Source organism: Heloderma suspectum, chromosome 7 (genome assembly GCF_057233095.1).
Source record: "Heloderma suspectum isolate Gila_16-S chromosome 7, 16-S_ref, whole genome shotgun sequence".
Classification (NCBI taxonomy): Eukaryota; Metazoa; Chordata; class Lepidosauria; order Squamata; family Helodermatidae; genus Heloderma; species Heloderma suspectum.
Genome location: NC_139464.1, coordinates 71037761 through 71057398, shown reverse-complemented (window position 1 = coordinate 71057398; position 19638 = coordinate 71037761). Strand labels below are relative to the sequence as shown.

General features: G+C 43.1%; 1 protein-coding gene across 3 annotated transcripts in view; it reads left to right on the top strand.

Moving 5' to 3' along the window:
* Positions 1 to 3226: 3226 nt before the first annotated feature.
* The window catches only part of MSRB3 (methionine sulfoxide reductase B3), a 102679-nt gene continuing 86267 nt past the window's right edge, over positions 3227 to 19638 (top strand). The window contains exon 1 of one of the 3 annotated variants that reach the window (XM_084810578.1): positions 3227 to 3423. In XM_084810578.1, the coding sequence (XP_084666704.1) occupies positions 3357 to 3423 (67 nt within the window). In that variant the 5' untranslated portion in view covers positions 3227 to 3356. The remainder of the gene's footprint in view (positions 3424 to 19638) is intronic. The other 2 variants (XM_084810577.1, XM_084810576.1) reach the window with 2 other exon arrangements.

The following is a 19638-nucleotide window of genomic DNA, read 5'->3' as shown; positions in this document are numbered from 1 at the left end:
AAAATCTGGGAATTACAGCAGCTTTAACTTACACCTTCATCTTTTTGGGGTGGGAGGAAGACATGAAAGAAAGGGGGTTTATTGAAGATTGCAGCACACAAAAGAGCACTGTACCACATTCCACAATATCAAGGTGTTCTTCACGCTACCAGCTTCTTCTCAGTCTATTTGCATCTTCTGCCACTCGCCACTAAACAGCTTTGAAAAGTTGGATGATATGATGTGGGAGAGCCTTGGGCTGACACCAGACTTTCTGCAGAAGCCATTGGTACACTTAATGGCTTGCCATCAGGCTCCCATACAGCTGTTCTGCATTTGCAGGAAGCAGCTGTACAACTACCATGTACAAAAGCCTAATTGCAAGATAGTCCTGACCGCATTTGCAAGACAATATTTGATTCTAGCCATGCTAATACTAAATTTCCTTGAAGGTTCTTTGTATAGGGCTTTTGCATAGTGGAAAAGACAACTTCACAAGATCCCTTACTTCCCCTGTTTACCAGAGGCAGAGTGAGATAAATGTAGAGACCACAAGTGGTGATCTCTTTAAAACTGCCTTCAACACTAAAATGATTGTTGGTTTCAGCCAAGGAGGAAATATAATGCACACCTACAGCCATTCGGAAAATGTACTGGGCTGGATCCAATCTGTCATGCTTAGAGTAGACCCACTGAAATCAATGGGACAAGGAAATCATGACTAACTTAACTCCTGATTAATTAGTCTACTCTAGGTATGCCTAAATATGGATCCAACCCATTGTATTGCTTGTTGTTGTTCAGTCGTTCAGTCGTGTCCGACTCTTCGTGACCCCATGGACCATAGCACGCCAGGCCTTCCTGTCCTGTGCTCTCTCCCGGACCGTGCTCAAGTTCATATTCATTGCATCCGTGATGCTATCTAGCCATCTCATCCTCTGCCGTCCCCTTCTCCTTTTGCCTTCAGTCTTTCCCAGCATCAGGGTCTTTTCCAGGGAGTTTTCTCTTCGCATTAGGTGGCCAAAATATTGGAGCTTCAGCTTCATTATCTGTCCTTCCAAAGAGCACTCAGGGTTGATTTCCTTTAGGATGGACTGATTTGACCTCCTTGCAGTCCAGGGGACTCGTAAGAGTCTTCTCCAGCACCACAGTTCGAAAGCATCAATTCTTCGGCGCTCAGCCTTCCTTATAGTCCAGCTCTCACAGCCATACATTACTACTGGGAAAACCATAGCTTTGATTAGACGGACCTTTGTCGGCAAGGTGATGTCTCTGCTTCTTACTATGCTGTCTAGGTTTGCCATAGCTTTCCTCCCAAGGAGCAAGCGTCTTTTAATTTCATGGCTACAGTCACCGTCTGCGGTGATCTTGGAGCCCAAGAAAGTAAAATCTGTCACTGCTTCCATTTCTTCCCCTTCTATATGCCAGGAAGTGATAGGGCCAGATGCCATGATCTTAGTTTTTTTAATGTTGAGTTTCAAACCAGCTTTTGCACTCTCCTCTTTCACCCTCAACAAGAGGCTCTTGAGATCCTCTTCGCTTTCTGCCATTAGGGTGGTATCGTCTGCATATCAGAGGTTGTTGATAATTCTCCCGGCAATCTTAATTCCGATCTCTGATTCGCTGTTCAATTCCTTGCACTATCTGACAAAATGAATTGTAGCCTACAAACCTCCTGCTTTTAAAATAGTCTTCACAATGCTGAGCATCAGTTCCTTTTGAACATTGTATTGCTATTGCTGTTCAAAAGGAACTGATGCTCAGCATTGTGAAGACTATTTTAAAAGCAGGAGGTTTGTAGGCTACAATTCATTTTGTCAGATAGTGCAAGGAATTGAACAGCAGAACTCACTTCATGGCGTTTGTTTGAATTTTAAAAGGATCTGGCTTGGTAAAATCTTTTACAGTAATTTGTATTTCTTCCATCAAGTTTTATAATGAGAAGGAAAACCACTGGCTTGTATCAACCTGTCTGTATCTATGTAGTGGTGAGAGTGACGGACTGGGAGCCGGGAGATCCGGGTTCTAGTCCCCACTTGGCCATGGAAGCTCACTGGGTGACTTTGGGCCAGTCACAGACTCTCAGCCCAACCTACCTCACAGGGTTGTTGTTGTGAGGATACAACGGTGAGGAGGAGGAGAATGTAAGCCGCCTTGAGTTCCTTGCGAGAGGGAGAAAGGCGGGGTATAAATGCAATAAATAAATAAATAAATAAATCTATTTCAACATCTGATGAACTAGTCTACAGAAGGTCATACTTCTAAAGGAAGTTGGTCTTTAAAACACTGCAAGGACCAAGTATTTTCTCTCTCAATAAACAGCAATAGACCAACACTGAAAACCCCTTTACTGAGTTCCAACGTGATCCTCATCAGATACTCAAGAACACCCCCCCAAAACACACACACACACCTCTAGAAGGGTGATTTTAAAGGGAAGGTTGGAACAGGACAATAGTATTTATGGAGGCAACATATGCCTGTAGCCTTCCCCAATCCTATGCCCTCCTGTTGGATGGTAACTCCTATAACTCCCAGTCCCAGCTAGCATGCTGGGACTTACAGGAGTTGTAGTCCAACACAACTGGAGGGGGTAAGGCTGTACTGGAGTCTGGAGGCAGACAAGGGGATGGCTGCTGTTCTCCTAACACCCTGCTTGTGAGCTCCCAGAAACAGCTGCCTAGTTACTGTACTGAAAAAAGGATGCAGGACTAGATGGACCTTGGCCTCACCCTATCAAGCAGTATGAGTTTGTGCCTTGGATCCAGTCTTGGGTTCTTCCAGATGGAGGGTGCCTAATGCTACCAATCAAAAAGCATTGTGCAGCTATTCTGGCATTAGGATTGCATAATAAAAATCCTCATCTGGAAGCAACCAAGTCAAAAACAGACCCACTGAAATAAAGTTTAATCCATTGTTAGTCCGCCTTAGAATAGATCCATTGAAATGAATGGGACTTAAGTTAGAGTAACATGATTTCAATGGGTCTACTCCAAGTATGTTTAAGTCTGGATCCAGCCCCGTCTCTTAATAACTCGGCCAAAGAAGAAAGGATGAGGTCTCCTGCTGAGGCGGTAGGCCTTTAAAATCCAATAAGCACGAGCAAATCCCCCCACCCTTTTTGTGGAAGAGTTCCAGGCCGGCCCTGCGGGCAAGCTGGCTGCAAAAAGGGCAGGAGAGAAGCCGGCTGAACCTGCTTACACTCTCTATGCTCATATTTGGAGCTGCCCGGGCAGCTGGTGCCCAGGAATTTCCCGTCATGCCTCTTGCAGAGGCTGCTGGGCCTGTCATTTCGCTGGACCGTGGTGGGGCGGGCGGCGACGGACTACTTCTGCCTTCTCTGCCGCTTGACTCTTTCCGCTTTGCCTCTCCTCCCCATGCGCGCGGGGCTTCCCTTCTTGCTGAACTTCTCTTGCCTGGTAGCGGCCGCCGCGCTGATAGCAGGTAAGGGAAGCCGTCCTGCGGACGAGGCTATTTTGCATACCTATCTCCATTCGTGCTTCTAGAGCCTTCTGTGCGGCCGTGGCGCTCAGCGCCGCCTTTCTCCCCTCCCCTCCCCTCCCCTCGGGAAGAATTTGAGAATTAAGGGCCGGTGGGTAAGAGGAGACACTTTGTGGGGAAGAACGGGAGGGGAGCGTTGCAGGAGTCGCCCCTGCCGCTGGGTGTATGTTCCAGCTCAGAGACTTCTAGCATCACGCTACGGACTGCTTAATCCCGTAACATGCTTAACAGCAAGATTCTATACACGTCTACTCGGAAGTAAGTCCAGCTGAATTCAGTGGGGCTAACTCCCAGGTAAGTGGGTCCAGGACTGCGGCCCTAAAGCGCCTTGCCATACTGGTACAGCACAATCCCATCTATGCTTACTCAGAAGTAAGCCCCACTGAGTTCAGTGGGACTGACTCCCAGGTAAGTGTGCATTAGGTTGTAACCTAAAGTTGGAATCCTGGATCCACTTAGCTGGGAGCAGTGGTGGTTCCAGCTTTTGGGGGACCCCTAAGCAACTTACCTTTAATGGCCCCCTGCCCTTACTGAGTCTACTTTTTCACCCCCATTGTCACCAGCTGCTGCTGTTGCATTACTTTTTCCTCATCTTTGCTATCATCTGCTTGCTTGCCAGGCAGAGAACCAGAGAGCAAGCAAGCCATGGCATCTCCTCCTCCCCGCACCACCACCACTGTTGTCTGGACCAAGTGAGAAGGAGGTTGTGATGGTGAAGAGGAAGAACTGTTGTCCCTGGGCCCCCTGCTGGAGTGTGGGCCCTTGGCAAGTGCCCAACCCTGCCAACTCTGCCTGGGAGCAAGTCCCACTGAACTCAGTGGGACTTGCTACTGAATAGACATGTATAGTATCACCCTGGCAGTCAGTAGAAGCCTTCTGTTTGCGTAGTGTGTGTGTGCTGGAATGTAATTGTGATCATACAACTAGGGGCTGGCAGTTATTCTGGGTTAAATATGGAGTCGGAATATACGAAGTGCCTTGCTAAAGGATCTCACTAAAGTCATGTAGTTTAGTAATCCATTTATAATGGCAGCTAGCCAGACCATACCTCTGGAAGCTGACAAGCAGTGCATGATGTACATAATATTATATTGCATACATGGCAACAAAATAGAAAGTACTGTATTTGGCTTGCTTTTGGCATCCAGAATGGGGGCGAGGGTAAAGAAAATTAAAAACCCTCACTGAGGTGGGATTCTTTCTTCCCAGGATCCTTTTTTTAAGTATCCTGTACTAGAGGAATTCACATTTATTTTCTCCTTTTGGATTGGTAGGGGAATATGATGCAACAATTCCTAGAGCAAATAGTCTCCTAAAAGGGTAGTACAAAGTGAAAGCCTTTGGCAAGGGTGTAGAAATAAAGCAGCTGACAACTTGCCAGATTTTGGTGAATGTTGAGGGCATGTTCTAACTGGCCATGGAATGTTGGAATGCTAGATCATATAAATCATCCTACTATGGATTTGCAGAATATTTTGCTGCTTGTGTTTGGGCTCTGGAACTGTGATGCGCAAATGAAAACTTTTGCCTTTCCTTCTGAAACTTTTTCTTCTCTTATGTACATAAGATGCAAATATATACAAAGTAGCAAGAGTAGCTCTTCTTAGATTTCACAAATGCATGTATTTTCTCCCAGGGATTTTCAGTTAATACTCAACACACACAACAGAGAAATGAATCCTTGCAACTAGCAAACAAACATTTTATATAAACTAGTGATGCTGAAGGTTGTGAGATTTGAGATTGCATAATGTTTATAGTCTTGTTCTCTTTCCCTCCAATTCACATTCTAGACATTGCATCCTCCTCTCACAGGAAATGGTAGAATGACATAAGATAAGGAGGAGTATTAGGATGTGCCGTATATTATTTTTATATTTGTTTTCTCATGTTTATTGTGAGATTGAAGCAAGGGCATAAGTTAAGTGTTATGTGGCAAGGAAGTATTCTGTAGATCAAGGTTTCCCTCATTTTGGAAATAGTGGAAGGACACTTCATTCTCCATTAACATATATACTTATTTTCTTGATCAACTCTCAGAATATGTATTTATTTAGAATTCGTCTTTCCTCCAAAAGGAGCACAGAGCAGCTTACAATATTATTTATTTATTTATTTATTTTATTTATTGCATTTATACCCCGCCTTTCTCCCTCTCGCAAGGAACTCAAGGCGGCTTACATTATCCTCCTCCTCACTGTTGTATCCTCACAACAACAACCCTGTGAGGTAGGTTGGGCTGAGAGTCTGTGACTGGCCCAAAGTCACCCAGTGAGCTTCCATGGCCATGTGGGGACTAGAACCCGGATCTCCCGGCTCCCAGTCCGTCACTCTCACCACTACACTACACTGGCTCTTGGTAATAAAAACTACCAATAAAATATTGGTAATAAAACTACCAATAAAACAACAATAAAATCCTACTTTCACAATAACACTATTTAAAATACAACAATAATCTAACCTAAAAACATCCAAACCAAGGATGTCAGGAGCCAAATGCTTTTTTATTTTTTTTAAGGTCTTTAACTTATGTTTTAAATTATTCACAGTGGGGATGAATTGCATGTCTCCCGGGAGGGACCACCACTGAGAATGCCCTATCTTGTGTCCCCACCCTCTTCACCTCACATAGGGAGGGGACAGCGAGCAGGGCATATCCTGCAGATCAAAGGGCCCTAGTTAGCTGGTAGCGGGGAAGGCACTCCTTCCAGTACCAGGTTCCAAATCATTAAGGGATTTATATGCTTGAAGCAAGGCCTTAAACTGGGCTCCGTATCTCACTGGCAGCCAGTGCAGAGCTTTCAGGACAGGTGTAATACAATCCCTCTTAGCTGCTCCTACCAGCAGCCAGGCTGCTCTAGTCTGCACTGGCTGCAGCTTCCAGATCTTCTTCAAAGGGAGCCACACATAGATAATACTGGCAGGCAAGCATCTTCAGTTGCAAGATAGCTCAGCAAATATCGCCTCCTAGTTCCCTTCCTTCCTCTTTGGCCTGACAGTTGGAGTTTGGGGATAGAAAATTGCTTTCTGGGCAGTGTGAATGATTCAGGAGTTCCCTCATGCATATCTGCTAAAGCTGTGTCAGGGAATCACATTGTGCCCATACTAATTCCCTTAGAATAATGTTGCTGTGTATGTATTTGCAAAGAAAGGGAGGAATCAACGCTGCATGAAGGGCGTAGAGTGATAGATGCATCCAGCATGCTGGATTGATTTTTCAAGCTCCTCTCGGTGCACACAATCTAAAAGCACTGTTGTAGTTTGTTAATAGTTCTTGGACTACAGCAAGGGTGGTGAACCTGTGGGTGGATCTCCGGATATTGTTGGACTTCAACTCTCATCATCCCTAACTATTGGCCATGCTGGCTGGGACTGGTGTCCAACAACGTTTAGAGGGCCACGGCTTCCCCACCTACAGTATGAGAAACATCACAGTAAAGCAAATGATATTCAATTACCATTGATACTGAGTTATTGACTGTTGACTTGTTATTACAGAACTGTCCTTAAGGACCCAGAGCCATCACTTTTTTATCAGCAGGGACTCTGATGTCATGTACCACCATCCCCTGCCTCCCGCCTAATTTCCCTGTTCCCTCTGAGCTTAGTTGCAGTCTTCACAGTAAGGGGGGGGGAATGAATTTTCCCAGCAGCGGTATATTGTTCCCTGTTGTAATGCAAAATATTTAGGGGTGGCTTGGTCTTGAATGAGCCATTAGAACCCATTATCCTGACAAAAGACCTGCTCCTGATGGGGATGAAAATGGCTAGAACTGTTGTACGATATGGATCAACACAGCTGCCTGAATTTTTGGACTCTACACCACTGTCGTTAAATCTATTTCAGTGCTCCTCCAATGCAAACTGAAATTAGTAGTATATTAAATGATATATTGTATATTACTATCTTCCCTCAACATATTTCAGCTTCATTTCTGGTTGCATGCACACGACCCACCTTATGTTATAGTCTTACACAAGTATAAGGTGACAGCTATAGCCTCAACCAAAGAATTGCCCTAGACCATATATTTGGGCTGGAATCTGAAGTACATGTTCGGATAACCCAGAGAATTAAGTGATGTGCAGCAAAACCTATGCATGTTTACTTGGACATTCCACTGCTTTCAGTGGCTTGCTCCTAAGTGCATAGGAGTACAGCATCAGTGAGTTACATGGGAAATGGAGGCTAACATCCTTGCTCACTTAGGGAGCAATCTCATGGGCCCTAGGCAGCATCTGAGGGACAACAAGATACTTTAGATTCCCAGATACAAGATCAGAGACAGTGCTCCGACCTCAGAGGGGATAATCTTGCAGCTGGCACAGTTCCCCACTGCTCTCCGAGGTCAGGAACTCGAACTTGGAGGATGAGCAAAGGGGCGTTTTGGTGGGTGGGGAGGGGACTGAAGAGGCAAGGATGTGAGCTATCCTGAGGCCTCTGCAGCCTCCTTCCCTCCCCCTCTGAAACACCCCAGCTAGATAGGCAAAAAGGCCATCTAGCAAAAATGCAGAGCAGGAGGACAGGTAGGTGAAGATCGCCTCTGCTGTGCCTCCCACTCTCTCCATTGGATGGTCCTAAGCTTCTGAGTTCAGAGGCTTACAGTCTTTGAGGATGGAAACAATAGGATTGTGCCCTTAGTCATAGAGTTCAGAGGATGACCTTGAGTGGTCACAGATTTGCTGTGAGGCTTCAGTACTAGTCCTTGGAGGGAGGACAGGAAAAAAAATGTAAAAAGTAAACAGTACAGAACCATTGCATTGATTGGGAGCCCACTTACCGTGTCTGTGTGAAGCCCCTGCATGTGTTGTTACCCCATACAATTCAAAGAGGACTGCCCTTTCCAGTCAAGTTCAGGAGTGCAGAACTATGTATCTGTGTGCAGGAAACCTAACACCTGGAGAGAGAGAAAAAATCCTGTTTTTCTGTGTAGTAGTGCTTATGTAAAAATAAATATTTTTGACTTCATTTATCAGTTGTGTATGAAATATATTTCTTGTAATAAGAGAAGTTCAAAGCATCCAATGTTCAAAGCTGGCTGGGGAATGCTCGGAGTTGTAGGCCTTTTCTCTGTCTAAACGTGGATAGGATTGTGCCCTAAATTTCTTAATAATGATATCTGTATTATTGGAGATATTAGATTATCTCTCTAGCACATAATCTGTATTGGTAGATATGAATCCACCCACCTTGACTCCAGCTCAGTGCTGAGAATTTCTGTGTGTGTGTGTTTGTATTGCTGCTTGGGACACATTTTGTATTTGAATGTGGAATCTTTTTATAGTTCTGTCATAATGACTAGAGCGTCTTGTTGTTATTTGTTTTTGCCAAGACCAGTGGTAGCAGAGCCCTTTGAAGTTTGATTTCAGACAAAATGTCCATGTGGCTGTTAATCCTAATCAAACATGTATTCCTGTTTCTTTATAACGATTAACTGCTCTAGAGATTCTAATTAATAAATGTAATACATAATTATATTTGATTTAGTTATATTTTTACAGTAAATATAATACAAACATATCAGAAGATATATTTGTGATCCTAAACAGAAAAACATAATTAGAGTGAAAAGACTCTGATGAAACAGACCAGCCTTCCCAACCTGGTGCCTTTCAGATGTGCGGGCTATGGATGTTCAACACATTTGCAGAACACCAGGTTGGAGAAGGCTGAAATCATTCACAGAAGCTTATGCCATAATTTGTTAGTCATCAAGGTGCTGCAAAACTCATTTTCATAAGTCTCTCTTATCCATTTTATTTTTTTATTATTATATTTATATCCCACTGTTTCTCCTGCTTAAGGAACCCAAGGTGGCATACATTATCCCCCCCCCCTCCATTTTATCCTCACAACAACCCTGTGAGGTAGGTTGGGCTGAGGGTCACCCCGTGAGCTTCCATGGCTCAGTGGAGACTAGAATCCAGATCTCCACACTCCCAGTCCAACACTCTAGCCACTATACCACATTGGCTCTCCATCTTAAAGGTTAGTTTCCCAAAGTTATGGTATCTACTTAGGAGGAATAGGTCTGGATTAGGATTTTCACTCATAGCTGGACAATGGCCTCAAATACTTCTGTTGATCTTCCTTTTCAGAAATGAGGTCCTTTAGTTGAAGGTTCCAGATGCTGAAGTGGAACAGGCAGTTTTAATACCTGCTGTAGCATATTCATATCTAACTAGCAAAATGCAAGTTTTTATTTATTTATTTATTTATATTTATTTATTGCATTTATATCCCGCCTTTTTCCCTCTTGCAATGAACCCAAGGCGGCTTACATTATCCTCCTCCTCTCCATTTTCACAACAACAACCCTGTGAGGTAGGTTGGGCTGAGAGTCTGTGACTGGCCCAAAGTGACCTTCCATGGCTGAGTGGGGACTAGAACCTGGATCTCCCGACTCCCAGTCCATCACTCTCACCACTACAAGTTCCTATGACCAACCATGTTGCTCAAGTGCAATGCTTTAACCATTCACTTATATGGGAGAAATTAAGTGAGTGGCTTTGGAGACACCAAATCAAGTCTGTTTACTGCCCTAGTGATCAAAGCCATTGAGAATCAACCGCATTCATATCTGCATAAGTCTGTGTTAGATTCTGCTACATACTGCCTATCTACAATATTTCAAAGGTTGAAATGCTTGCCAATTCTACCTACCTACCTACCTACCTACCTATCTATCATGGCTATTTACACACACAGTTACATAACTTGCATAAATTGTACTGGTTAAACTTAAAGAATGGAATTAGTTGAATTAGGGAAAATGCTTTTAAATCAGCCTTATCCTAATCTTGTCTAAGTTGGCAGGTAATTCGATTAAGCTAAACCAATTAAGGTGATTTTAAAGTGTCTCTGCTAACTGGTTTTTACCTATTTAATTAAATAAGTTTTCAAAAAGGTTTTAGTTAAGTCTAGGTTATAAACATTCCTTTGGACAAAGCATTGGTTCATGCATTGAGTGTCAGAAGCAAATTTACAGAGCAGCAGAAAATAAATCTTGCTTGGCAACATAGCAGCTTCCCATCATGGCATGTTATCAGGCAAGTGGCAAGTTTTCCAAGCCACTAGTTTGTTCCATCCAAAAATACTCAATTGGGCAAATGTCACCTAGGCCATCTGTATCACTTCTTGTTATTCAGATCAACAAAAGGGCTGTTCCTATGGGCTGGTATCTTTTCCAGCCCCTGAATCCATCTGCAGCTCCTTCCACCCTCTCCTCCTGGAGAGAAGGGCCCAGAACTTGGCCTAGGACATCAACTGCTAGGACCCAAAAGAGGCTGCCATAAACAACTCCAAGCCCTTATTTATTACATTATTTTGTGGATTTTAATTGTATGCTGCTTTGGAAGCCAGTCTTGACTGAAAAGCTGGGTATAAATAAAATAATATTGTTCTTCATACCCCATGTTTCTGTGACATTATTTATGAGTTGCACATGCCTTTATTTGCCTTCTAGTGGTGATCAATCTCCCTTCCCTGTTATACCACCTGCAGGTACTCACTACACTTTTTTGAGCCCAAGCCTGGATTTTTAAACATCTTTCTGCTTTTCCTACACCAAATCCTAATCTTGGCCATAGACCCAGGCTCCTTATCAACCAACTGCCTATGGGCTTCAGATTTTGTGCATTTCCTAGCATCATTTTATGACTCAGCCCTGCCTGATATTCCAGTAATTATTACACTTAGCATACTGTGACTCTGGCACCTGTACCAGTCTCCCATACTGGCTGCTGAATAAGGCAAGGGCTTTCTGTAGAAGAATATGAAAAGTTCCTCTTTTCCCAAACAACAGGGGCAATAAGCAGGTATGTCTACTATCCTGTGATGGAGTGGGTGGGTGATAGAAGCTAATAGAGAATGGTTCCTGGAATGCCCAAGGCAGTAAGTGTTGCACTATTCCCTTTTTATTTGCACAATGGGTACTCGAGGAGAAGCGATTCCCTTAGATGATTTCAAACTTGCCTTTTGCAAGAGGTTTTAATGTGTTACAGTTTTGAAAACATAGAACAACCATATTCTCTTGCAAAGAGAACCTTTCTGATCAGATCTATGTTAAGTCTTCTGGTCAATAGCTCTGGTTAATAGTTATTAGGCTGCTTCACTGACATCAGTTGGTCTTTTGCACTGAGTGCAGTAACAAAGCAGAATTTGTTATTTCCTTGTAATCAATGTGGCCCTTTTAAAATCCTAACAATCTGAAATAAAAGGGAAAAGACCACTAAGGTTCCCCTCCCTCAAACAATTCAAGAATCATGCGAGACTACAAATACCATTAGAAGGCTAGCATTTGAATTCGGCATGGCTATGCCTTGGTAGTTGTACAGCTGTACCAAGTGTTTGCATATCCAATTACTATAAGCAATACAGCAACAACAACAACAGGTCAGACAAGGTGGGCTTATATCCCTCTTCTGCTCGGTGGAGTCTCATTCCCACCTGGGATTCACTGAAGAAAAGGAGATCTCCTTGTGTGATGTGTTCTCTGGTGCTTTCTGCCAGGCTACAGAAATGACAGAATACTGAGAAATGGGGATACATTATGAAATCCTTGGTACTGTGGGATCCAGGCCCCCTTAAGGAAAAGGAGGCTTTGTGTCTCCATCAGAAATGGAACACTGAAAAGTAGTAGGAAAAGATGTTTTAAAAAAGAAGACCCAGTAAACAACTTCCTTCCATATAATTAAACTTACAATTTAAGTTTAAAGGCTTAGCTTCGATTCCCAATCTTGACAATATTTTACAATTCCTTTTTCTTCTTTTTAAAATTTCAGACTTGGCCGGAGTTCAGTCTACCCAGGGTAAGGGAGGATATGATATCAATAATTAGGCTTTAAGAATAGCCTACAGAAGCTTCCATATCACAAGTACACAAAAATCTTCCCTCTCTCTTGGGGTACTTGCTGTTAATTTGTGCAGTCGATCTGCCTCATTCATGGAATTTTATGGGGTGTCCAGACATCATCATTTTCCACTGGAGGCCCTGCTGTGTTTTCTCATTTCTTTTTTCTGTCTTTTTTTCTTTCCACAAAAAAAAGGAACACTACCCAGGTAGGTGTTGCTCCAACCCCCTGTTGAAGGTATCTCCAGGATCGCAGGGAAAGGGAAAAAGCTGATAAGGAGTAAATGACGAAATATCTGCATGATGTTTTTTGGTTGGTAGTGCTAGGAGCTCTCCGTCTGGAAGCACCCTATGTTACAGGCTGAGCATTTATCACTGTGATGCAAAGTGAAAGCCACGAGAAGGCAAATCAAGTGACGTTTCTTATATTTGAGTTCAGTATTTTATTTATTTGTTTATTTATTTCTATACCACCCAATAGCCGAAGCTCTCCGGGCAGTTCACAAAAATTAAAACCAAATGGCGCACAATAAAACAATTTAAAATATATAGAACATTAAAACCACAATATTACAATACAACCACAATAAAACCTAGCAGCAGTGCAGGAATTTAAAATACAGATTTAAAACAGCAAAGCTGAAAGTCTAGAAAGCTAAAATTCTAAAATGCCTGGGAAATAAAAAGGTCTTCACCTGGCGCCGAAAGGAATACAATGTAGGTGGCAGACAAACCTCACTAGGGAGCTCATTCCACAGCCAGGGTGCCACATATGCAGTTTAAACAGTATGCAGTTAAAATTTCACTGTGGCAGGCATTTTGACTTTTAATATTTGGTGAAAATGTTATTTTATACTACATTACTAAGGAAAATGCGATAAGACAATGGCTGCCAATGCCATCAAAATGGTTTTGTAGTGTATAAGTGAATTTAATTTGTGGCGTGAGCCAAGCTACAATTTCTCAGCTTCATATGCATTATTATTAATGTTGTTGTTATTATTATTTACATTCCTAAAGCGCCCCATAGCCGAAGCCCTCTGGGCGTTTACAAAAGTTAAAACACTAAATACAATATAAAAAGTTTAAAAGCCATTTACAAAGAAGCACGCAGACAATATAGACAAACAACATAACTAAAGACACATCCAGGACTGATTAAAACTCATCATGTGCTGCCAAATGCCTGGGAAAAGAGATAGGTCTTTTGGAGGTGATATTACTGACATACTGTAAGGTAGGGTTGCTCTAAGGCAGTGGGGCGGGGAAGCATTTTTGGCCTGAGGGTCTCATTCTTTCATGGGAAACCTTCCAGGGGTCATATGCCAGCCATAGGTGGGGCAGTACCAAAGTGGGCAGGGCCAGAGTAACCCTACACTCTGTCTCTCACACACACCCATTCTCTCTTATTTCCTCCTGCTGCTGCTCCTCTCTGTCTCTGTCTCCCCTGTTCCCAGTTGCCTCCCCACACAGCACTTGTTCTGTCACATTCTAGTATAACAACAAATCAGGGCCCAAAATGAATGAGCTTTTCTAGATGAGGATTTTATTGTGAACTTGTCATTCCTCATGGTTGCTTATGAGAGCTTTAGACAACATCATGACCCTCCAGTTTCGCTTCTGTTTTCTTGAAGCAGGGAAAATCTGGTATTTCTTGGCATTGCTAAACAAAGTGCAAGTACCCACCAGTGTAGTTGTGTTATTCTGCTATACCACAGTGCCACCTAGAGGTTATGTAATGAAAAGTATGGAAAAGACAATGTAGAGCTCCGATCTTAAATCTGCAATGAAACCAGAAGTAGAAACAGCAGGTTAAACAGTCTTGTCTAGAAAAGCTCAGAGGCCACCATTTATTTCCAAGGAGAAAAGTAAAATGCTACAGAAGGGCAAAACTGTTGCTCCACCCTCTCCTGATGACATCTCCAGGATTGCAGTGAGGGGAAATATCTTTTGGAGAACTTTGTTATGGGGCAGCGTACAAATATTGTAAATAAATACAGAAGCGCTCCCCATCCTGCATGCAACATCTGCAAAAATAAAATAAATAAGATGAGAACTAGGATTGGATAAAGGACCAGACCTTTCCCTCCCTCCCACGTCAAACTTAATGCGTTTTTAGGGCATCTCTCTACATATGAAGCTAGCCCTCAGTATTTCTGTCACATTGTACTGGGACAAAGAAACAGAATCTAGGCTGAACTATGTAGGTGGGGCCTGGCTTAGTTTTTACCAGCTGCCTTTAGCAATGAGAATGTGAACCTAGGTAAGGTTCATACACTTCTGTATGTGTGTGTATGTATATGTGTGAATTAGTCAGTGTGATGAACTTAGTATGTGTGCAGCTCATTCTAAGCTGAACACACCAGTGTGTATTGAATACCTTGAATTCAATAGAAAACCTATGAACAAATGCCAAACCTAAATAATTGTGTTCCATGAAAAACTCCAAGAACAAAGTCTCCAAAGCTTCATTCCAGCTTGTCTATTATGTCTAATTTCATTAATTCATTAGGTTTATATCCAGCCACAAGCTTTTAAAAGCCTCGGGGCTTTTGCTTTTTTTGTTTTGTTTTTTACCTGCTTAAACCTTCTTCCACCTGCTGATTCTCTCTCACTGCCTCCTCCCCTCTGTCACGTTTATTTCTCTACCCTGAAAGGGAATGGGGGGAGGGAGGCTTAGAGGAGGGAGTTGCATATGAGAATCAATATATTGTGGGAAAATGCCATGCCTCAGTCCTCAATATGGCCCCTTTAGCTGTAAGTGCACCCATGGACACTTCTCCAAGCATCCACCGAGACCCCCTTCCCCCACCAATTTTTTTTATACTTGCAGTGTGGGGGCACACTGCAAAGTGAGGTGCCAGCTCACAGCCCACCATATTTACTTTCCCAGAATGCCTCTGGGCCTCATCTGGGGCTGTAGGTATTCTTAGAAAACGAAAATGTTGGGGAACCCATTGCTTTGCTTTGGAGTGTACTCTGGCCAAGAAAAAAAAAAGTTTGTTTTTAAAAGGAGTCTTGCAGCCAGCTCTGCTGCCTGGTAAACTGGGGCAGTTGGATATGTATGGCTGGTGAGACTGTCAGGGAAGACAGTGGTGGCTGGAGGAGAAAAGGGTGTGTGTGGGGGTATATGCATACATGATGCGTGCATGGGGTGCACACTTGTGCACGGTGTGTATGAATGGATGGATGGAGGCTGTTGGGTGAATGTGTTTGAGAAAGAGAGAGAATGTGTGAATAGCAGCTGGTCCAGGGTGAAAAATGGTGTGCGCTCGCGCGTCTTAAGTGCAGGATGGCGGGATTGTATGACTGGATGGCTCCCCCATAGTAATACTTCCTGCACCTCAAAATCTAGATGCTAGGGAGAAGAGCTCCAGCCTAATTGCCCCCTTGTCATGCGTCTTTTCTGCACAGGATTGTGCATATGTCAGATGGTTACCATACCGTCCTCCTCCTCCAGTTGAGCAGTCCAAGAACATATGCCAAGAACTTTCCACATGGTGACCTGTTTTTCTAGAGAGCTAGCCTCTGAGTTCCAAAATGAGGACCATATTGGCCTACTGTATAGGGCTGTGAAAAGGATTGTTGTCTGAGCCATGACGTTATTAACACAATTATAAGTTGTATGATTCATTTTTAAGAAGTAAATAGCAGCCATGGGACACCCGCCCGCCCCAGTCTGGATCAGGACTGTGGCATGATGGCAGGGAGGCCTTCAAATCACGGTCCACTACTGTTGCCTTTTGGATCAGGAAGAAAACATCACGTCTAGTTTGGCTCTGAGATAATGTATCTGAAGTGCTTTGAACACTTATAGGATTAAACACAGGCTCACCTTTGCAAGGTGTCAAAGAAGGCAAGTGTGTGGGGGCAGTGTGTGTGAAAGCAAGTGTGATAGACCCCTTTGTTTCCCCCCAGCATTGGGGTCGGAGTGTAGAGAGAAGCTTTATGGATGTTATGCCTACTGACCAACATGATTTTTTGGGGTATGGGGTTCTTTCCCCAGATCTGATGATCAGGAGGAGGAGGTTGGTGTTTCACCGTGATCCTGTACTTAAATACGGAGAATTTTTTCTCCCTGCCTCATAATACTGGACAGTGGGTCAATGAAGCTGAATGATGGGAGATTCAGGACAGACAAAAGGAAGTACTTCTTCACATAACTCATTGAGAAGCTATGGAATTTCTTACCTCAAGAGGTGGTGAGGAACACCAATTTAGATGGCTTTAAAATGGGATTAGACAAACTCATGGAAGATAAGGCTATCATTGGCTACTAGTCATGATGGCCATATGCTACTTCCAAGATCAGTGGCAGCCTGCCTTTGAATACCACCTGCTGGGTAACATGGGCAGGAGAGGGCTCTTGCCCTCATGTCCTGCTTGTGGGCTCCCCAGAGGCACCTAGCTGGCCATTGTGGGAAACAGACTAGACAGGCTTTTGGTCTAACATAAACTCTTCTTATGTTCTCACCTCTGTCTATTTTCCTGAATGTCCAGAGGCCACAGAGCTTTTCTTTGGCCATGCCTTTCCAATCAGGCTCAGACAACCCATGGACCTCTAGGGATGATTTTGATCGGTTAAAAAAGATGTATCAGTTGACCAATCATTACTGGACCAATAATAGTCAAGTATTTTTATGGCATAAATGTTATGAGAACAACAAAGAAGATAGTTATCAACAGGCTTGCTACCTAAGCTAATTACAAAAACAAATTAGATAGCAGTTATTGTAGAACAATGACATTTAAAAAAAGAAAAAGAGAAAAGTATTAAATTTTATTCTGGCTTTCCCTGAAGCAACTCTGGGTTGCATAAATAGTCCCCCCCACACATTTTATATTCGCAACAGCCCTGTGAGGTAGGTAAGGCTGACAGTGCCTTGCATAAGTATTCACACACACCCCTTTGACTTTTCCACATTTTGTTGTATTACGACCTGGAATTAAAATGGATTTAATTAGAATTTCTTGTCACTGATTTACACAAAATAGTCCATGATGTCAAAGAGAGGAAAAATCTACATATTTTATAAACCCTTTGCTGTGACACCCCTAAATACATTCTGGTGCAATCAACTGCCTTCAGAAGTCACATAATTAGTTGAATAGAGTCCACCTGTGTGCAGTTCAAGTGTCACATGACCTCAGATTAAATATACCTGTTTCTGGAAGGCCCCAGAATTTATTGGAGAGCATATCTAAACAAACAACATCATGAAGACCAAGAAGCTATCAAAACAAGTCTGGGATAAAGATCTGGAGAAGCACCAATAAGGGTTGGTATCTATCTATCTATCTATCTATCTATCTATCTATCTATCTATCTATCTATCCCAAACTAAGAACATCCCCTGGAGCACTGTTAAATCCATTATTACAAAATGTAAAGAATATGGCACAACCGTGACTCTGCCTAGAGAAGGCTGTCCACGGAAACTCAGTGACCGGGTAAGGAGGTCATTAGTCAGAGAAGCAACCAAGAGGCCAGTGGTAACTCTGAAGGAGCTGGAGAGATCCACAGCTGAGATAGGAAAAACTATCCATGGGACAACTATCACCAGGATGCTACACAAAGGCTGGGCTTTATGGAAGAGTGGCGAGAAGAAAGCCATTGCTGGAAAAAAAACACCATATCAAATCCCATTTGGATTTTGCCAGAAGGCATGTGGGGAGACACAGCAAACATGTGGAAAAAGTTTATCTGGTCTGATGAGACCAAAATTGAACTTTTTGGCTTTACCACAAAATGCTATGTGTGGTGCAAAGCCAACAGTGCTCATCGCCCTGAGCCATTCCCATGGTGAAACATGGTGGTGGCAGCATCATGTTGTGGGATCCTTTTAATCGGATTGTGGGCAAGATGGATGGAGCCAAATACAGGGCAATTCTTGAGGGAAAACCTGTTTCAGTCTGCAAGGGACCTGAGACTGGGGTGGAGGTTCACCTTCCAGCAGGACAATGACCCTAAACACACAGCCAAAGTTACATTGGTGTGATTTAAAAACAAAAACCTGCATGTCTTAGAAAGGCCCAAAGCCCAGACCTCAGTCTTATTGAGAACCTGTGGCAAGACTTGAAAATTTCTGTTCACCAACAGTCCGCATCCAACTTGGCAGAGCTTGAGCAATTTGGCCAAGAAGAATGGGCAAAAATTGCAGGATCTAGATGCGCAAAGCTGGTAGAAATTTACCCCCAAAGACTCACAGCTGTAATTGCTGCCAAAGGTGCTTCTACCGAGTACTGACTCAGGGGGATGAATGCTTATGCAACCAACAAATGCCAGTTTGTTTTTATTTAATTAGCTTTTGTGCCACAGTACAAATATTTTGCACCTTCAAAGTGTTGCATCTGTTGTGTAAATCAAATGGTAAAAATGTCAGTTAAAGCCATTTTAATTCCAGGTTGTAACACAACAAAATGCGGAGAAGTAAAAGGGGGGTGAATATTTCTGCAAGGCACTGTATGTGACTAGCCCAATATCACCTAATGAGTTCCATGGCTGAGTGAGGATTTGGACCTTCCTAGTCTGATGCTCTAGCTGTGTCAACCTGGCACTCCTCCTGGTTCTTTATCTTCAAATAAGGCAGACAGTCTCTCTCACCTGCACTCTATTTCCTTCTCAGGATTCTTCCTGTCTCAAAATCTCCCTGTCAGTATTTCACCTGGAGATCTCGGAAGAGCAGCCAGTACTGTGCCTGCCAGGGGCTGTATTTCTGCTAGCCATTGATGGAAGAAGAGTTTGCTCCCATATGGCCCTGGCCTACAACTGTGGTTTTTTTTATCTCACATTTGTCTCAGTGTCCTGTTGCTATCAGAATTCTGGCTCAGACACAGGATAAGGTATTTTTGGTTGCTGTGCGCAGATAGTGTAATTCCCTACTTTGGGAGGCCCAACTGGCCTCCCTCTGTTGGCTTTTTGGTGTTCTCTTGGGGCCTTTCTTTTTTGCCAAGCCTTTGGATTAGTATAAGTCTCCCACTGCTGCTGTGAGTTACGTTTTTGTGTCCTCACCCCTGTTTTTTAGCTCCCTTGTTTCATATGATGATGTTTTGATTGTATTATGTTTTTAACTTGTGATTGTGCCTTAGGCTGGGGCCCCATGTGGATAAATAATTTTATCTTCCTCACATCTGCTTCTGAATTCTATCTTTTACTCAAGGGAAATCATGAAAATAATAGGTGCTTTTAACCCTGTAGACTCTAAATTCACTTCCCTTATGCAGCTGTGACACATCAATAGCATGCCATCTATATATCTCCTAAATTCTAGAAATCAGTTTATAATTTCTTAGTTTTATACAT